Source organism: Myxine glutinosa, chromosome 14 (genome assembly GCF_964187855.1).
Source record: "Myxine glutinosa chromosome 14, kmMyxGlut1.1, whole genome shotgun sequence".
NCBI lineage: Eukaryota > Metazoa > Chordata > Myxini > Myxiniformes > Myxinidae > Myxine > Myxine glutinosa.
The window spans coordinates 34,412,110-34,430,174 of NC_136274.1; the positions used below are offsets into that span (position 1 = coordinate 34,412,110).

General features: G+C 41.4%; 1 protein-coding gene across 3 annotated transcripts in view; it reads left to right on the forward strand.

The window, feature by feature from the left end:
* The window catches only part of LOC137439605 (THAP domain-containing protein 1-like), a 270,238-nt gene extending 267,292 nt beyond the window's left edge, over positions 1 to 2,946 (forward strand). For all 3 annotated transcript variants that reach the window (XM_078768168.1, XM_078768167.1, XM_078768169.1), the window contains exon 4: positions 2,396 to 2,946. In XM_078768168.1, the coding sequence (XP_078624294.1) occupies positions 2,396 to 2,743 (348 nt within the window). In that variant the 3' untranslated portion in view covers positions 2,744 to 2,946. The remainder of the gene's footprint in view (positions 1 to 2,395) is intronic.
* Positions 2,947 to 18,065: the final 15,119 nt, after the last annotated feature.

The window sequence follows — 18,065 nt, forward strand, 5'->3', positions numbered from 1 at the left end:
GTTTCTATGATGATGTATGTTTTGGTGAAAGTACATAATGTGAATACTAGTAGCAATTTTACAAAAACCATGGCATAATTTCAAATCTTGACCCGAGATGATAATTATGCTACATCATAATTTCCATGTGCCAACCTGGGCAGAATCCAAGTGGATTCACTTGACTTGTTTTTATTGTTGTGCTATTCAAATACACACACGGCATTCATACAAATGCATGTGCATGCATGCATACATACTTTAAATCGTTAATTGTACACCGCACCTTTCCTATGCCATCTCCAGGCATTGCAAATCGTCATTTCCGGGCACCGAAGGGGGCTCGGCAGTGACGCACGCTGAAAGGGAGTACTCAGTTTTCACTCTGGTTGTTATCTTGCCAAAACGAAGTTTTTGCAAGATGTATTAGTCAGCTTGTATGTTTGTTTGTTTGTTTGTTTGTTTTTTTGTTTGTGGTTAATCATTTTTTTTTCACGTTTAGATCACTCTGTAGACCACAGTTATTATTGGAAACTCCTGTAACTTCGCATATCAGAGTCCTATAGAGATACCCTTCAGCACACAAAATTTTGAAGGTCAAGGTCAAAGGTCAAGGTCACTTTGTGGTCAATCATGGAGGTCGACGAAACACTAATTTTTTGAGTAACTTTGATCGGATCGTCTCCAAACTTCATGGGAATCTAGTATATGGTCCGGCGCTCAGCTGATTAGTTTTTGGTGGCGATCGGCCTTGACCTTCATGGTTAGCGCTGGAGGTCGAAAATTATTGACCCCAAGGTCAAATTTTGAAATCGTAGGTACCATATCGAGTAATACCTCATATGAATGCCCTTGATGAGTGCTTCCCAGATCTGTAAACAGTTTGACGCTATGACGTCATTTGATGACGTCATGACGAAAAAACGGAATTTTCATGAAAAAATTATTTCCTCAGTTCTCATCAAAATCTTTCAATATTTCATGTGCGTTGGTCATGAAGACATACTATTCACCATACGAAATTATTAAGGTCAAGGTCAAAGGTCAAGGTCACTTTGCGAAGTGAAGCTTTAGACATTTATAGGTCAAGGTCAAGCTTTAGACATTATATAAATGACGTCATTTGGTGACGTTATAAGGCAAACACGTATTTTTCAAGGTCACTCTCTAGAACGATTATCATCGGAATATCTCGTGGGCAGACATTCCTCAAAGAGTCGCTTCTAGTGGATAGCAGTTCTGTTCACCTCAGTGTGACCTGAAGCAAGTCACTCATGTTCACATTTTGGCAAGATACGGTTCACCCTGTGGGTGACATATGTTTATTTATTTGTTTGTTTTCTTGCTTTCTTGTTTTCTTTCTTGTTTGTTTGTTTGTCTGGGCGATATCTCAGCCATCCTTTGAGCTGGGAAGCTGAAATTTCGGCACAGTAGTGAGCAAGTCCTTTGTCAAAAACGGTATGTTTTGTTTTTTGATTAATCAATTAATTAAGGAGTTATTTAATTATTAGCGATTAATTAAGTACTTATTTAATTAATCAATTTGAGCTGCAAATGTATGGTTGATATCATTTCCTTTCTCTTCTGACCATTAACTCGGGCACCTTTTGAGTTAGGAAGCTGATATTTGGACATGCCAATGAAAGGGGGATTTGGATGCAAAGGCTATTCTTGATTTATTAATTAATCAATTAATCAATTAATCGATTAATTATTTAATTATTCGATTAATTACTAAAATCTTTTTAATTTTTTTTCAGTTAGATTCTGATGAAATGGTGGTGGTTTATGTGTTCTGTGACCGAATTGATTATTAATTTAATTTTTTAATGATTATTATTTATTTATTTTCATTATTAATCATTTATTTATTTTCTTTCTCAATTGGCCAATATCTCAGGCACCTTTTGAGCTGGGAAGCTAATATTTGGACATGACAGTGACCAAGTGATGTGGCTATCAAGGATATTTTTGATTTATCGATTAATCAATTCATCGATTAATTATTTATTGATTAATGGATTAATTATTTATTGATTAATCAATTAATTATTTAAATTTTTATTAATGACTTATTTAATTAAATTCCTAAAAGATACATCTTCAGATGAAGCACTAGTGGTTTAGTTATGCTATTAGCCAATTGATTAAGAAAATATTTTGTGATAATCTTTTATTAATTTTCATTATACAATTAATCAATCAATTAGTGTACACCTCTCCCTCCCAATGCAGCGTCAATGAGCTGCACTGCGGTATTGCCGGGCGCCCGAGGCGCCCCGGCAATGCCGCGCTGTGGGATATTTAATTATTTGGCATGGGGGCGGTGTACTTTGAATGTATGTGTACTTGTTTATCAATTTATTCAAATGTATGAACCATTCACTTATGTGTCAAATTCTATTTTTGCAAATAGGCTACAGTTGAGAGGAAACCACCAGCAGCAAGGTCAATTGTTCAACAATACGAGCCAGCCCCTACTGAGGATGAACCAGGAAAGACTGAAGACACTCATCCCAAGAAGGGACCTTCATGTAAGAATGAGGATCACTCGTACACCATTGTCAGTAGCCCACGTTCACTGAAACGAAAGTTGGATGATGCAAGTGCCAAACTCGACCATTTTCAAAAGAAATTAAAGTTGAGCCACCAGCGTAACAGAAGGCTAGCCAGGAAGGTGGAGTCACTGAAGACCATTGTGCACGACCTGAAAGAGAATGGCTTGGTCACTGACAACTGCGCTGAAATGCTCGACATGACATGATGTAAATTGTACAATGTTTTGTTTGCCTTTTTTGTAATAAAAATAAATTGTGCTTTTGGTTGGTATCATTTGCTTTCATACACTAACTATTGACAGATTTTCCATTGAAAAGTATCTTGCTTCAGGCAGTGACTTGCAGTGTGACAATCATTGCAAATGTGTTATTCTTTAATGTGTCCAATAAACAGACAAAAAGAAAAGTGCAACAAGTATTCCATTCTCTTCAATGACCATTGATATACTGGTTTCAACTTCAACTGCACAATTTGACATTTTACTTCTTCTGTCGCGTCTATTACTAGTATTAGTCACCGATGGGCGCAATGGTTTGTTGACAAAACATTCGGCCCACCAATATGGCCGCCGCTCGGCTTCACGGCTGCTAATGCTGCGCCGCATCTCATTGGCTCTCCAGGTTCTATATATACCTCTGTGGTCGAGGCTCATGGAAGAGCTAGTACACTTAACGGATCATGACATAACAGGATGTGGGAGTTGTCTTTTCTACACCGTGGAACAGCACAGCTGAATGCCAATATTTGGGGGATTCTTGGACAAGCAATGGGGGCAGGAGAGGATCCATGGCGTGGACAAGATGGATATAGAAGGAAACTCCAAGGAGGGAAAGTTTGTGCCAATGTTACCATTGCATATGCTGATGATATGGTGTTAATTGTGAGCATGATCCCATAAAGATGTATTCGTGTCATGAAGTGGACCTCAGAAGGATGATGGGCTGAGTCAACCCATCTAGTCAACCCATAACACTAGTTAATTCAATGGATGACAGGATTGACAGGTGCTCAAACTCAGGACCCCAATATCTCAGCCAGACACGACTACCAAGACCCCAACATAGCCTGAATATCCTTAAATACCATGAAGAACCAGAGGACCCCAAGGACCCAAAGACCCGGAGGACCCAGAAGACACAAAAGAACCCGAGGACCCAAAATATCGTGCACACTCCAAAGACACAAAATACCACAATGACCCAAATTACGCAAAGACCCGAGAACCCAAAAGAGCCATAGGACCCCCCTGATGACCCAAAAGACTCCGAGGATGCAAATTACCCAGGGGGCTCAAAATATCCTGAGGACAACCTCATTAAAAAATAGTGTTTAAGCCAACATCAGGCTTGGATTAAATGCAAATAATTAAAAAAATAATTTCTCGTAAACTGCTGAATTGAAAAATTTGAAACTTGGCGCATTGTCAAGTACTCCCAATGGGGAACAAAAGCATGATAATGATGACATCATAAGTGAAGTGGTATACCAGCCAAAAATGTTTTAATCGAATTCCTTATCCTAAAAATCTGAAATTGCATGCACGTGATCTATGATCCATTTGTATTGAAATATTACATTTATGACGTCATAGGTCACATGGTTTGGCGGCCATATTGGATTTAACCTAAAATCCTAAAAAAGCATCTTATCCCAAACCACCAAATCGATTGACTCAAAACTTTACGTGTCATTGACTCGGCATGGCAATTAAAAGTTGATCACGAAAACGTCATTTGTCACATGGTGTGGCAGCCATATTGGATTGAAGGAAAATATTAAACAATTATATCTCTGAAACCGCTTACCCTATTGATGTGAAACTTTACAAATATCATCTCAACATTGCTGCATATCGTTTGAAAATGATGATGTCGTAGGTCACGTGGTTTGGCAGCCATCTTGGATAGAAAAATTAACCTTATCCGATAAACATGAAACTTCACAAACGTGATCCACTACCCATACATATGCAGAGTGTACATTGTTTAAGATCATAAGCCACCTGGTGTGGCTGCCATATTATCTTGAAAACCGATATTTAAAAAAAATCCCTTCTCTGAAACTGCTTCACCGATCAATGTGAAACCTATCATGCCTGGTGAAAATGTGATACTTGAAAAACAGTTGAAGGGATTTAAATCAAACTTGTTTGTTTTTAGGGCAGTGAACTAGGGCATCCACCTGTTGTGTGACTATGCGGAGGCATATTGGCGACACAGTGCATTGCTCTAGTTAGCCTCACCAGAGGAGAGGGTATTGCATTTGAGTCCGTTTGTCTGTCTGTCTGTTTGTTTGTCTGTCTGTGTCTGTCTGTCTGTTTGTCCTCATAGAATAAATATGATTTTCTCTGCAACCATTGGTCCGATTGACAGGAAATTTTCACCATAGGTGCACCTCCACCTGTATAATATTTTTAATGATAACTATGACGCCATAGGTCACGTGGTATGGGTGCAATCTTGGGGAAAAAAACAAAAACCTTTGCACCTCTAGATCTCTGAAAGTGCTGAATAGAAAAAATTGAGACATGGCTCATTGTAAAGAACTCCCCATGGGGAATAAAATATGTTAATGATGATGTCATAGCTGCCTCCATTATGACGTCATAATTTGACAAGTACAAAACGTCATCCGATCAAGATGAAATTTATTGAGCTTCATGTAGGCATAAATTGGTGGAGGAAAAAAATTAATAATGACGTCGTCGGTCACGTGGTTCCGCCGCCATATTTGTTTTAACACAAAAGCCTTAAAAAGCACTGAAAACACGTCCTTGCAAAGGTCTGCAATCTTTGATTGCTCTTTCTAGTTTTTACTTGCATCCATGTTTTCTTTTTTCAGGCCTGATACAAAAGTGAAGAATCTATCCAAATAACTATGAAGCAAGAATGATCTTTATGTGCATAATATCAATCCTTGGGGATGGGTGTACACTGTGCAGGGAATAAATCACAGGTAAATATCTTATCTGATACTAACATGTTCAGCAGTGTTTCTGAATTAGAATTAGAAGCACTAGGGCATGCCCGTACGTGGGTGCCCGTTCCTTGCCAAAAAAAAAAAAAAACGCTACCCGTACGCTCTACCCCGCCCGTACGCCCGTACGCCCGTAAACAAAAACAAACAACGCTCTTCGCTTCCGCCCTTCGCTCTGGGAGAAATAATGCGCATAAGAAATCGAGAAATTATTATTTTCTCCGGAAGAAATCGAATTACGAACCGTAATGGCGCTCGGCTCGGCTCGCAACAACGCGTTCTGTGATTGGCTGCCGGAAGTGAAGTCTTCACTGTCCGGAAGGTCGCAAATCGCAGTTACGATGAATCGCAAATTAGTTTTAATTAGTTTTAAAACATAGTTTAACGCCAACATAGTTTGCCAACGTGAAATAAATGAATACGCTCTCAAATGTGCCGTCCGAGGCAGAGTCTGTTCGCCACGTTCGGCACACGTGATAGCTCACTGCTCTCTGATTGGTTGAATCGTTTTTTGGACATAGCTCGGTAACTACTTGTCCGATTAATTTCAAACCTTGAAAAGGCACATCCTCGGGTCCCCAGCAATATACCTGGCAAGTTTCAAGTATATCGGACCCGTGGTTGTCGAGAAACAGCGGTCACAGACAAACAAACACACACACAGACACACAGACACACACACACACACACACACACACAGAGATTACTGGAATTATAGATAGACTAGGGCATGCCCGTACTATATCTATATCTAAAATTATATCCCCCCCCCCCCTCTATTTACATGAAATGGTTTGGTCCAAAGCGAACGGCTTGCGGAGTTTGGTAAAGAAATCGCCATAGCGTGCCCAAACGCGCAGGAAAGCGAAAGAATCGCAAATTAGTTTTTATTAGTTTTAAAACATAGTTTAACGCCAACATAGCGCCAACATAGTTGTGAAATAAATGAATACGCTCTCAAATGTGCCGTCCGAGGCAGAGTCTGTTCGCCACGTTCGGCACACGTGATAGCTCGCTGCTCTCTGATTGGTTGAATCGTTTTTTGGACATAGCTCGGTAACTACTTGTCCGATTAATTTCAAACCTTGAAAAGGCACATCCTCGGGTCCCCAGCAATATACCTGGCAAGTTGCAAGTATATCGGACCCGTTGTTGTCGAGAAACAGCGGTCACAGACAAACAAACAAACACACACACAGACACACAGACACACAGACACACACACATTGCTGGAATTATAGATAGACTAGGGCATGCCCGTACTATATATATATCTAAAATTATATCCCCCCCCTCTATTTACATGAAATGGTTTGGTCCATTCGCAAAGCCAAAGCGAACGGCTTGCGAGTACGGTGACAATCCCCCCCCTCTATTTACATGAAATGGTTTGGTCCAAAGCGAACGGCTTGCGAGTACGGTGACAATCCCCCCCCTCTATTTACATGAAATGGTTTGGTCCAAAGCGAACGGCTTGCGGAGTTTGGTAAAGAAATCGCCATCGCGTGCACAAACGCGCAGGAAAGCGAATGAATCGCAAATTAGTTTTAATTAGTTTTAAAACATAGTTTAACGGCAACATAGTTTGCCAACGTGAAATAAATGAATACGCTCTCAAATGTGCCGTCCGAGGCAGAGTCTGTTCGCCACGTTCGGCACACGTGATAGCTCGCTGCTCTCTGATTGGTTGAATCGTTTTTTGGACATAGCTCGGTAACTACTTCTCCGATTAATATGAAACCTTGAAAAGGCACATCCTCGGGTCCCCAGCAATATACCTGGCAAGTTTAAAGTATATCGGACCCGTGGTTGTCGAGAAACAGCGGTCACAGACAAACAAACAAACACACACACAGACACACAGACACACAGACACACACACACACACACACACACAGAGATTGCTGGAATTATAGATAGATGGACGAGCTTTACAACTAAAACAATGTCCTTTTAATGGGTTTATTGCAGCAGGTGGGTGTAATGCGGATGAAGACCAGTCAACATGTTTGGCATGCATGATCAAGTCATCATCATATCTGTGTATGCTCCAATCCAAAGTAAGTTTATAAACCCACAATATCAAAGTATAATATATAATGAATCATATTTTAATATAAATGGCAGGCATTCGTCAACATTGCTCTTTTAATTGGTCAAAAGGCTAGCTATTTGATTCCATTGGCAATATATTTGATGGGTAAAAAACAATTAATATAGGTTTTCCTTTTCAGAAACAGTAGTGACATCATGCCACCCAAAAGAGGTCCTTCATAGGAAAAAACACAAAGACATTTTTAAAAAAATTGAAGAGCACAGAGAAATGTTCAAATGGTGTAATTGTGGTGCATCCAGAGCCTTCAACAGAATTGAAGGATGCAGTGGTTCTGGAAGATCTTCACGAAGATGATGAAGATTCTGATGGTAGGCATGATGAGATAAATGTGGATAAGAAATGAATAGAAAATGGGTCGATGACTTGAAATTACACAACATGCAAATACAAAATGTTAAGATACAACTAAAACTAGAATGGCACTCTTCAACGTCACGATGTTGACCGATATGCCTCCACCCACATTATTACATCATTACAATACGTGTACCAAGTTTGATTTAAATCCATTCAGCTGTTCTCAACGTATCACATTTTTACGTGACATGACCTCTGACCTTTGACTTCGTGACCCCAAAATCTAATCAGTTCTTCTATGCATCATATATACTTATACCAAGTTTGTTCAAAATCCCATCACATGTTCACAAGTTGGCGTGGCAACATAAATTTTACTTAACATGACCTTTGGCCTCTTGTTGTTGTTTTTTGTAGTCAAGATCGAAGCTCGTTTAAGAGCTAATAGGGGGATTCTTGACTCGAGGCTCGTGTAAAACGTGTAAGAGCTTGACTCCAAAATCCATGCAGTTAATCTTTACATCATTATACATACCTGTACCAAATTTGAATTACATCACTTCAGCCATTCTCAAGTTATAGACCTATTACAGATTTGACCTTTGACCCCAAAATCGAATCACTTAATCTTTACAATATTATACATACCTGTACCAAGTTTGAATTAGATCACTTCAGCCATTCTCAAGTTATAGACCTATTACAGATTTGACCTTTGACCCCAAAATCGAATCACTTAATCTTTACAATATTATACATACCTGTACCAAGTTTGAATTAGATCACTTCAGCCATTCTCAAGTTTTTGACCTATTACAGATTTGACCTTTGACCCCGAAATCTAATAAATTAATCTTTACATAATTATACATACCTGTACTAAGTTTGAATTCGATCACTTCAGCCGTTGTCAAGTTATATACCTATTACAGACTTTGACCTTTGACCTATGACCCCAAAACCTAATCACTTAAGCTTTACAACATTATACAAACCTGTACCAGGTTTGAATTAGATCCCTTCAGCCGTTCTCAAGTTATAGACCTTTTGCCTTCAAACGAACCTATTTTTTAAAGTCGACGGAGGCATTATGTTTTCAGGTTGTCCATCCTCTGTGATCGGTTTTCGTTACCGCGATAACTTGAGAACGGCTGAAGGGATCTTAGTCAAACTTGGTACAGGTATGTACAATGCGGTAAAGATGAACTGATTAGATTTTGGGGTCACGAGGTCAAAGGCCAATGGTCAGAGGTCATCTTAGGTAAAAAAAAATCCTGTTACCGTGATAACTTGTGAACCAGTGATGGGATTCTGACCAAATTTGGGACAGTTATGTAGAATGATGTAAGGATGAACTGATTCGATTTGGGGGTCAAGAGGTCAAAGGTCAGAGGTCATCTTAGGTAAAAATCCTGTTACCGTGATAACTTGTGAACCAGTGATGGGATTCTGACCAAATTTGGGACAGTTATGTAGAATGATGTAAAGATGAACTGATTAGATTTGGGGGTCAAGAGGTCAAAGGTCAAAGTCACATGTCTATAACTTGAGAACGGCTGAAGTAATATAGTTCAAACATGGTACAGGTTTGTATAATGATTTAAAGATTAACTGATTAGATTTTGGGGGCCCGAGATCAAAGGCCAAAGGTCATAGGTCATGTCAGATAAAAATGTGATGACTTGTGAACAGCTGAAGAGATTTAAATCAAACTTGGTACAAGTATTATAATGATGTAATAATGTGGGTGGAGGCATATCGGTCGACGTAGCGACGTGGAAGAGTGTCGTTCTAGTTTTTTTTAGTTGTCAGAATTGAAACAACCAGCCATTTCCTTCCCCCACCCCCTCTCCCCCACCTTCCCGAACCCCACCGCCCCAACCCCTACTTTTTTCCAAAAGTTCAAGCAACTCTTTTCCTGTTTAATCTTTACAGTTGACTGCAGCTAACAACTTTCTGGGACTTTAACATTAGTTAGGGGGTAATTACTAATCCTGAACATGCATTTTAGGATATAACTATTTGTCAGTAATTAATTCCCCACTATCCCTTTAGGCCATTTAAATAACAAAACCTTATTACCATGAACACATAAAGAAAATATTCATTCAATAAAGTAAAAGTCAAACTTATTTGTATAATTTTCGACCACGCCAACAGCTACAGCAACAAGAACCTACAGGTAGCTCCTGCCAACCCACAGACCCACCAGGAATGATCCCAACGTCCAGACAGCCCAATCTGCCTTTATGTATCAAGGACTTTATGGTTCGGTTCATTCACCTTGTACTATGCGCCAATGGTAGGCAGTGTTGTTAGCAGTAGAGGTTAGTTCGACTAAGGATTATGCATGAGCTGTTCTTCCTCTCCGAACCACCGGGGGCCCTGCAAGGTAAGGTGAGGGAACATCCAAGAGGACCACTTATACGAACGAGGTTGCCACCAGCACATCATGCAAAAAGTCACTTCCTTCTCCCACCCCAAGGGCATGACGTCATCACCGGTGTTGTCAGTGTCGTTACTTGCAGTAGGAAGGAGCATCCTGATGCGGCAGCAACACAACTAGCCATTGGCTCCATCACTGGCCACTATGGCCGGAGCCACAGGGCGTCGCCTGATTGAGCTGATGGCAGGAGGGTGCCGTCTCAATGGTCATGCCGCTTCACGTGGGGAACAAGAGGAGATGGGGAGGGTGAGGATATCAGAAGAGAAGTGCCATTCTTATTTTGCCGGGGATGCTTGATGGTGCTGGATCTCTTTTACCTGGACCATCTTATTTTACTGAGAGCAGTCTCTTTTGCTGGTGAGGCTCGCTGGCACCAGATCAGAACTCTTGCTCTGTGTGCTGTTGTTGTTGTTGTTATCTATGCTCCTCTCTGTGCTGTTCTTTCAAAGGACACAAGCTCTTTAAAAAGCCTCATGTGTGTATGTGTGTGTTCGTGTGTCCATTCGGGCGCTTTGAGGGGGTTAGTTTTATGATAATACTCAGGTCAGGGGGTGTGGAGCAAGGGGTACCTGGTGGTTGCCTGGGGAGACAGTACCCAGCTACTTGAAATTATTTACAAGGTTATATTTGTAAGAAGACCTGTGGAGTGGTGGGGGGGGGGGGGGGTTGTGGATGTGTTGGACATTGAAAAGTTATAGAATTATTGGCCTCATGGTTGTTACCTTTTGCTTGCAGGCCATAGGCAGCACTGCCTGACCCCACATCCCAATATGGTGGCCTCAAAACGGCCTTCGAGGCAAATGTGTGGTGGCTTAAAACCTTGCCCAGATTCTGAAGTGCTGCACATACAACCACAATTTGGGGCCTCTAGGTCCTACGGTTCGGCCATGAAAGAGTAACTCACAAACACTTGAAATTATTTATAACATTATCATCGTTCATTGTGTATTGTGTATTTTTGTACCACTGGATCTGTCAGCTTCTGTGTCTCATGCCAAGGTCTTTATTATTTATAATTTGTTATTTCATAAAAATAAAAAAAGACTATGCCTGCTCCTTTCTCTGCCTCCAGCACGCCGCTTGTTTTGGTATACAGTCTGACGCCAACATCGAGGGGGGGTACGTTCTGTGGAAATGTAACTCATTGATCGTTGGAACTAGTAACGAAGCAGGTACGAGCAGGTGGTCGTAAGAATGTCAGGAATGTATCTCACTCTGTCGAAGCTGGGAGTCCGTTGTCCACCTCTATTACAGCCCCGGGCTAGAGCACCCTCCTATTGTGAGGTAAATGGAACTCACAGCAGGAGGGGAGCGAGTTGGTGCCAGTAAGGTGAGCGGGATGACTGAGCAACCTTTCTGCGGAGAAGGGATTAACAGTTAGCGCACGGAGGATTAACTCGAGCGTGCCGATATAAACGAGGACAAACTTTGAGTCAGGAGACTTGCCACGAGAACCCCTGCCCGACGGAACGAACGAGTACGGAACGAGGACAGCGGAGAAGACCGACCGCAGAAGAACCAACGACTTGAAATACTAAATTCGTTATAGTATTGTAGTACCTATTATATTGAAACAAGTGAACTAGGAGTTAATAAAGTCTGGATCTTTTGTAAACCTGTTTCCGGTCATTGGAGTCTTGAGTCCCAAACACACTTCCACGACAATTTGGTGGCTACCGTACGTGGATCGAGTGAGTGGACATCGCCAAGGTAAGCATGGCTTCTGGTGGATTGTCCATTATGATATACGAACCTGTGTTTAGTTTTTGTACATACATGGTGGAGGAGGTGGTGTTGGGCTTCCCTATGCACCGATACCGCGATATAGGTAACGTAACGATTATCCGAGGAGTGTAAACGTATTTTTGCGCTGTCTGAATAAAAATGAGCCAGTTCTGACATGATAATTTAAAAACCCTGCGGAGCATGGTGAACGGACTGACCCATGAAGTGCACCATGGGGGCGATCTGTTTTCCGAGTTCTGTAGGGCGCGTACATTCGTACACTAGAGCGCGTACACCCGTTTGCACACGCACATTTGTTTAGCACTTGTAAACATACCCCTGAGCTGCCCGCTCAAGGTGTGCGATTAAGGCAGCGGGCAAAGAAATTATTATATACAGATATTTTTTTCTCATTCAAATTGGATGAAAATTGCACTTTTATATTTTCCCCCATTCCAATGTGCTCATATCTTTGGAACGGCTAGTGGGATTTAGATAAATTAAACGAAATTGTGTAGGACCAAAGCCGTGGGTCCAAGGTAAGAGAAAAGAAGAAGAAAAAAAAAAGGGGGTGGAGGAGAGGAGGAAAAATGTTTTTCCCGCCATTTTCTAAAACACCTAAAACTCGTTCGATCAACAAATAAATTCATGACAGACAACCCCATGTGATACCCGTCCAGAATTATTATGAAAGATGGCGATTGGATGAAAATTGCATACCGACACTCACTCACTGTCCCTCATTGTCCCTCATTTCCATTCCGGCTACCTGTCTCTTGCTCCCGCTCCTTCTCCCTCCCTCTAGTTCCCATTGGCGGACGCTTTGCGAGAAGCAAAGCGTTTGTTGTGTTGTTGTTGCAGTGTTGTTGTTTTTTGTGTATTTTCCCTGCTCCCTGTGCTCGCAGATTTGGTTGGTACATATATTTTTATTGAAAGGTGAAAGATTTATCTGCGATTAAGCTTCAAAATATAAAAAATTGATCTGCTTGGTGTTAGTTTAAGGGCTGTTCCAATTTATCCTGGTTAAGCACCAAAATCTGTCTATCAAATTTTGTCCAGGTCCATCACTAAGCCTTTGAGATATGCTTCACGCTTAATGAAAGACAATAATTAAGTGCTTTTGTGGAAAGGCAATGGCAAACCACCCAATGTCACCACTTTCATGAGCTCAGAGAAATAAAAAATTCCAAATTCCACTCTGCTGGCTCAATTGAAATCGGCAGCAGAGTGAGAATCAACAGACAATGGAACAGCTAGCGACGAGTGTTTGTGAGTGGCAACCACCCTCTGGTCGAGGCTCATAGAAAAATTGATACTTATTGATTCGGCACGCTTACAATAGAAATTAATGGCGAGGGTTGTGGTTGGGTCGATTTTGCGAAATGAACGTTTTGGGAACATTCAAATGTTGGGTTTTGCTGACGTTTCCACAACGTTGTTTCAACGTTTTTCACATTACTTTCCTGCAACATTGAAATAATGTTGTTGTAAAACGTTTCCACAACGTCGCTACAACGTTTCACTTTCGTTGTTGCAACGTTTTGCTCCAACGTTTTGGGAACATTCAAATGTTGGGTTTTGCTAACGTTTCCACAACGTCGCTACAACGTTTCACTTTCGTTGTTGCAACGTTTTGCTCCAACGTTTTGGGAACATTCAAATGTTGGGTTTTGCTAACGTTTCCACAACATCGCTACAACGTTTCACTTTCGTTGTTGCAACGTTTTGCTCCAACGTTTTGGGAACATTCAAATGTTGGGTTTTGCTAACGTTTCCACAACGTCGCTACAACGTTTCACTTTCGTTGTTGCAACGTTTTGCTCCAACGTTTTGGGAACATTCAAATGTTGGGTTTTGCTAACGTTTCCACAACGTCGCTACAATGTTTCACTTTCGTTGTTGCAACGTTTTGCTCCAACGTTTTGAGAACACTCAAATGTTAAGTGAATCCGATGAGAATTCACGAGTTATTTAATTATTAGCGATTAATGAAGTACTTATTTAATTAATTACATTTCTTTCTCTTCTGCCCATTAACTCAGGCACCTTGTGAGTTAGGAAGCTGATAATTGGACATTACAATGACCAAGTGATGTGGCTATCAAGGATAATTTTGATTTATTGATTAATCATTTAATAAATTCATTCGTTGATTTTATAAATGACTTATTTAATTAAAATTCCTAAGAGATACATCTTCGGATGAAGTACTTGCAGATTGGTTATGCTATGAGCCAATTGATTAAGGAAAAATATTTTGTGATGGCCATATTGGAGTTAGTGGAAAATCTTTTAAAAATCTATTTTTCTCATTTCTGACCTATTGAGCTGAAACTTGGCACACATATACTACACCCCAAGGCGAAGAATGCTCTTTTCTTTGAAGTTTCATTTTCTGATTAACTAGTCTACGACACACCAATTAAAAAAAAAAAAGTGCTGACTCTGCATTTCTTGTATTTAATAATATTGTGATGCCATGAACTTAGTGTCGACCTGCAGACCAAACCGTTGGTCAGATGAGCTCGATACCTTGACCAATTATAGTAAGTCACTTGATTGGATGCATATATTAATTATGACATCATAAGTCACGTGACATGGCGGCCATGGTGGATTTCTTGAAAACCTTTAAAATGCATCCCTGCGTTCATTTTCGATCGATTGAGTTGAAATTTTGAACAATCGGATCTGGACTGTCGTTGTTAACGACTCTGGCACGCACCCGTCCAATCAGGATGGAGCGGTATGGTCCCCGGATCATCACTGCCCGCAGTTTTAATTAGTTTTACTTTTACCTATCACTCTTTCTGTTCATTGTTCTCTTGGTCATACAATTTTTTGAAGACATGCATGTCATGATATAGGAAATGTTTGTTCTGTTGAACGGAAGAAATGTTTATGGGTAATTTAATTAAACGTGGTAGGTGGGCAACACCACAAAGCATACCTCTTTTAAGGTGTGTATAAACCCTAGAACATTTCAGCAATCAATACGATACTGAAATGGTGTAATTTAATTAAACGTGGTAGGTGGGCAACACCACAAAGCATACCTCTTTTAAGGTGTGTATAAACCCTGGAACATTTCAGCAATCAATACGGTACTGAAATGGTGTAATTTAATTAAACGTGGTAGGTGGGCAACACCACAAAGCATACCTCTTTTAAGGTGTGTATAAACCCTGGAACATTTCAGCAATCAATACGATACTGAAATGGTGTAATTTAATTAAATGTGGTAGGTGGGCAACACCACAAAGCATACCTCTTTTAAGGTGTGTATAAACCCTGGAACATTTCAGCAATCAATACGATACTGAAATGGTGTAATTTAATTAAACGTGGTAGGTGGGCAACACCACAAAGCATACCTCTTTTAAGGTGTGTATAAACCCTGGAACATTTCAGCAATCAATAGGATACTGAAATGGTGTAATGGTGTTTTACGTGGTAGGTGGGCAACACCTACCACGTAGGTGTTGCAAGAACGGTGTAATTTAATTAAACGTGGTAGGTGGGCAACACCACAAAGCATACCTCTTTTAAGGTGTGTATAAACCCTGGAACATTTCAGCAATCAATACAATACTGAAATGGTGTAATTTAATTAAACGTGGTAGGTGGGCAACACCACAAAGCATACCTCTTTTAAGGTGTGCATAAACCCTGGAACATTTCAGCAATCATGACGATTTTCTCATGTCACCTGAAATGGTGTAATATTGTGTAATATGGTCGACCTTGGGTTTGTTTGGGTTTGTTGTTTATTTTTGTGGATATATATTTTTGTGTATTTTGCATATATTTTCACGACTAATTCCAGTTAACACTCAGATCAGATCTCGCGAGATCTTGGAGACGGCGGCAGGGATTTTCGAAGCTCCACACGGTCTCCACGTTTTTCGAAGTTAAGTCTGTTCACAATTGTATTTTGTCGAAACTGTATTTATCTTTCGGTGTGTGAAGTTATTGTGTGCAACTTTGGTTGTTTCTCGGTGTTTATCTTTCATAAATTGATCGTCTGTTTGCCGTGTCGCGAGCAAGGCCTTGTACAGTGTGCACTGTACAACCTTGAGGCTTTGTTTTTCTCTCAGTGGTCCGTCGTTTGTGATCCAATAACTTTCGTTCTCTGTATTCCCAGTCTTTTCACCCATAGCCTACTTCCTTGTGTAAATCTCAACTCAACAAAAAAAAAAAAAAAAAAACATTTCCTTCTATGTTCTCATTCGTTTATTCATTCTTATTCGTTCGTTCGTTCTTCGACCACGTGTTTCTCCCCCATTTCCCCAGATAGTTTTCACTCATTAACCTTCAATGTTTACACTTTCCCCTGAAGTTATGTATTCCGTCATATTTTACAACACCTTTTTCTTCTTCTTCTTTAAAAGGCTGCTTTCGACTTGCTCACCAAATCAATTCATCCCAAAAAAAATATCCATCTCCTATAGTGCCTTTTTTCTACATTCCCTAAACTCTCCTGCACTCCATCCTCCATCCAGCGTCCTTAAACGTATTTTTAACTCGAAGGTCACAAGAAACTCATTTTGCAATAAATGTTCGTTTCCCATAAATCGTACACTTTCAAAAATCCAATCTCACCCCTCCCCTCCAAATCTTCCCCATAACCCCTCCCCTCCAAATCTTCCCCATCACCCCTCCCCTCCAAATCTTCCCCATCACCCATCCCTTTCAAATCTCCCCCCTTGCCCCCTCCCTCCTAAACCACCCCCTCACCCCTCCCCGCCAAGACGCCCCCTCGCCCCTCCCCTCCTAGACTCCTGCCTCACCCCTCCCCTCCAAATCTCCCCCATATCCCATCCCTTTCAAATCCCTCCCCTTGTCCCTTCCCTCCCAAACTCCCCCCTCACCCCTCCCCTTCAAATCTCCCCACCCTCATTGCTTCTCAATTTCCCCCCTCTCACTCCCCCTCCTCAAAGCGTCCTCCCCGCTTCTTCCCCCTTCAAACTCTCACCTCCATCTCCCCCAACCTTCTGCCTCGCTCTTCCCCCTCCTCAAATAACACCTCATTGTGGCTCACCCAATCACCATCAAACCTTTTGTCCGCCCCATCCTTCCCTTTCTCCGAGCTATTCTGAAATCTCTGTCACACCTTCAACAGCTCTCCCTACCTCTTCCACCTCTTCCACATCTTACCCTACCCCTCCTCCCCCCTGTTCTGTATCTGATGCTCCCCCTTCCTCTTCATTAACGGTATGGACCTCAAACATCCGGGGCCTTCGTTCAAACTTAACTGATCTCTCCATACAGGTTGCTTCTGTCAAACCAGACGTGATCTGCTTAACAGAAACTTTCCTCCTTTATGATGTCTCTGATTCCATAGTATCTCTCCCGGGCTACTCCCTCCTCCGGTATGATAGAACTGAGCCTCGTCCTGGAGGCGGGGTTGCTATCTTTATCAAAAACTCTCTTCCTCACTCGCCCTGCACTGCACTCTCTACACCTCACCCCCAGGAATACCTCTGGCTACGGCTTCCCCTTCGCTCCCACCTCTTGTTCATATGTGTGTTGTACCGTCCACCAAACAGTGATGACTCCATCTACATCTCGCTGTCTGATGATATGGACCAACTTCTATCTACTCATCCCAACTCTCTCTTCCTCATATGTGGTGATTTCAACTGTCATCATGCCAGTTGGCTGGGTGTGGGTACCTCTCTCACCAGCCATGGCTCCTCAGCAAAGGACTTCTGCGACTCACTGGGACTGACACAATCTGTCAATTTCCCGACCCGGATCTCAGTCAACGGAACATCTTCTCTTCTGGACTTGGTTATGACTAACTTCCCTGAAAATGTCTGCTGCTCTTCTTCTGCTCCGATCGGATCATCTGATCATGTCCTTGTTAAAGTGGACATCTCTCTGACCATCCTCAGGGAGCCTGCTCAGCGTCGACGAGTCTGGCATTTCACTCAGGCCAACTGGCACGGTCGTCAAGCAGCCATC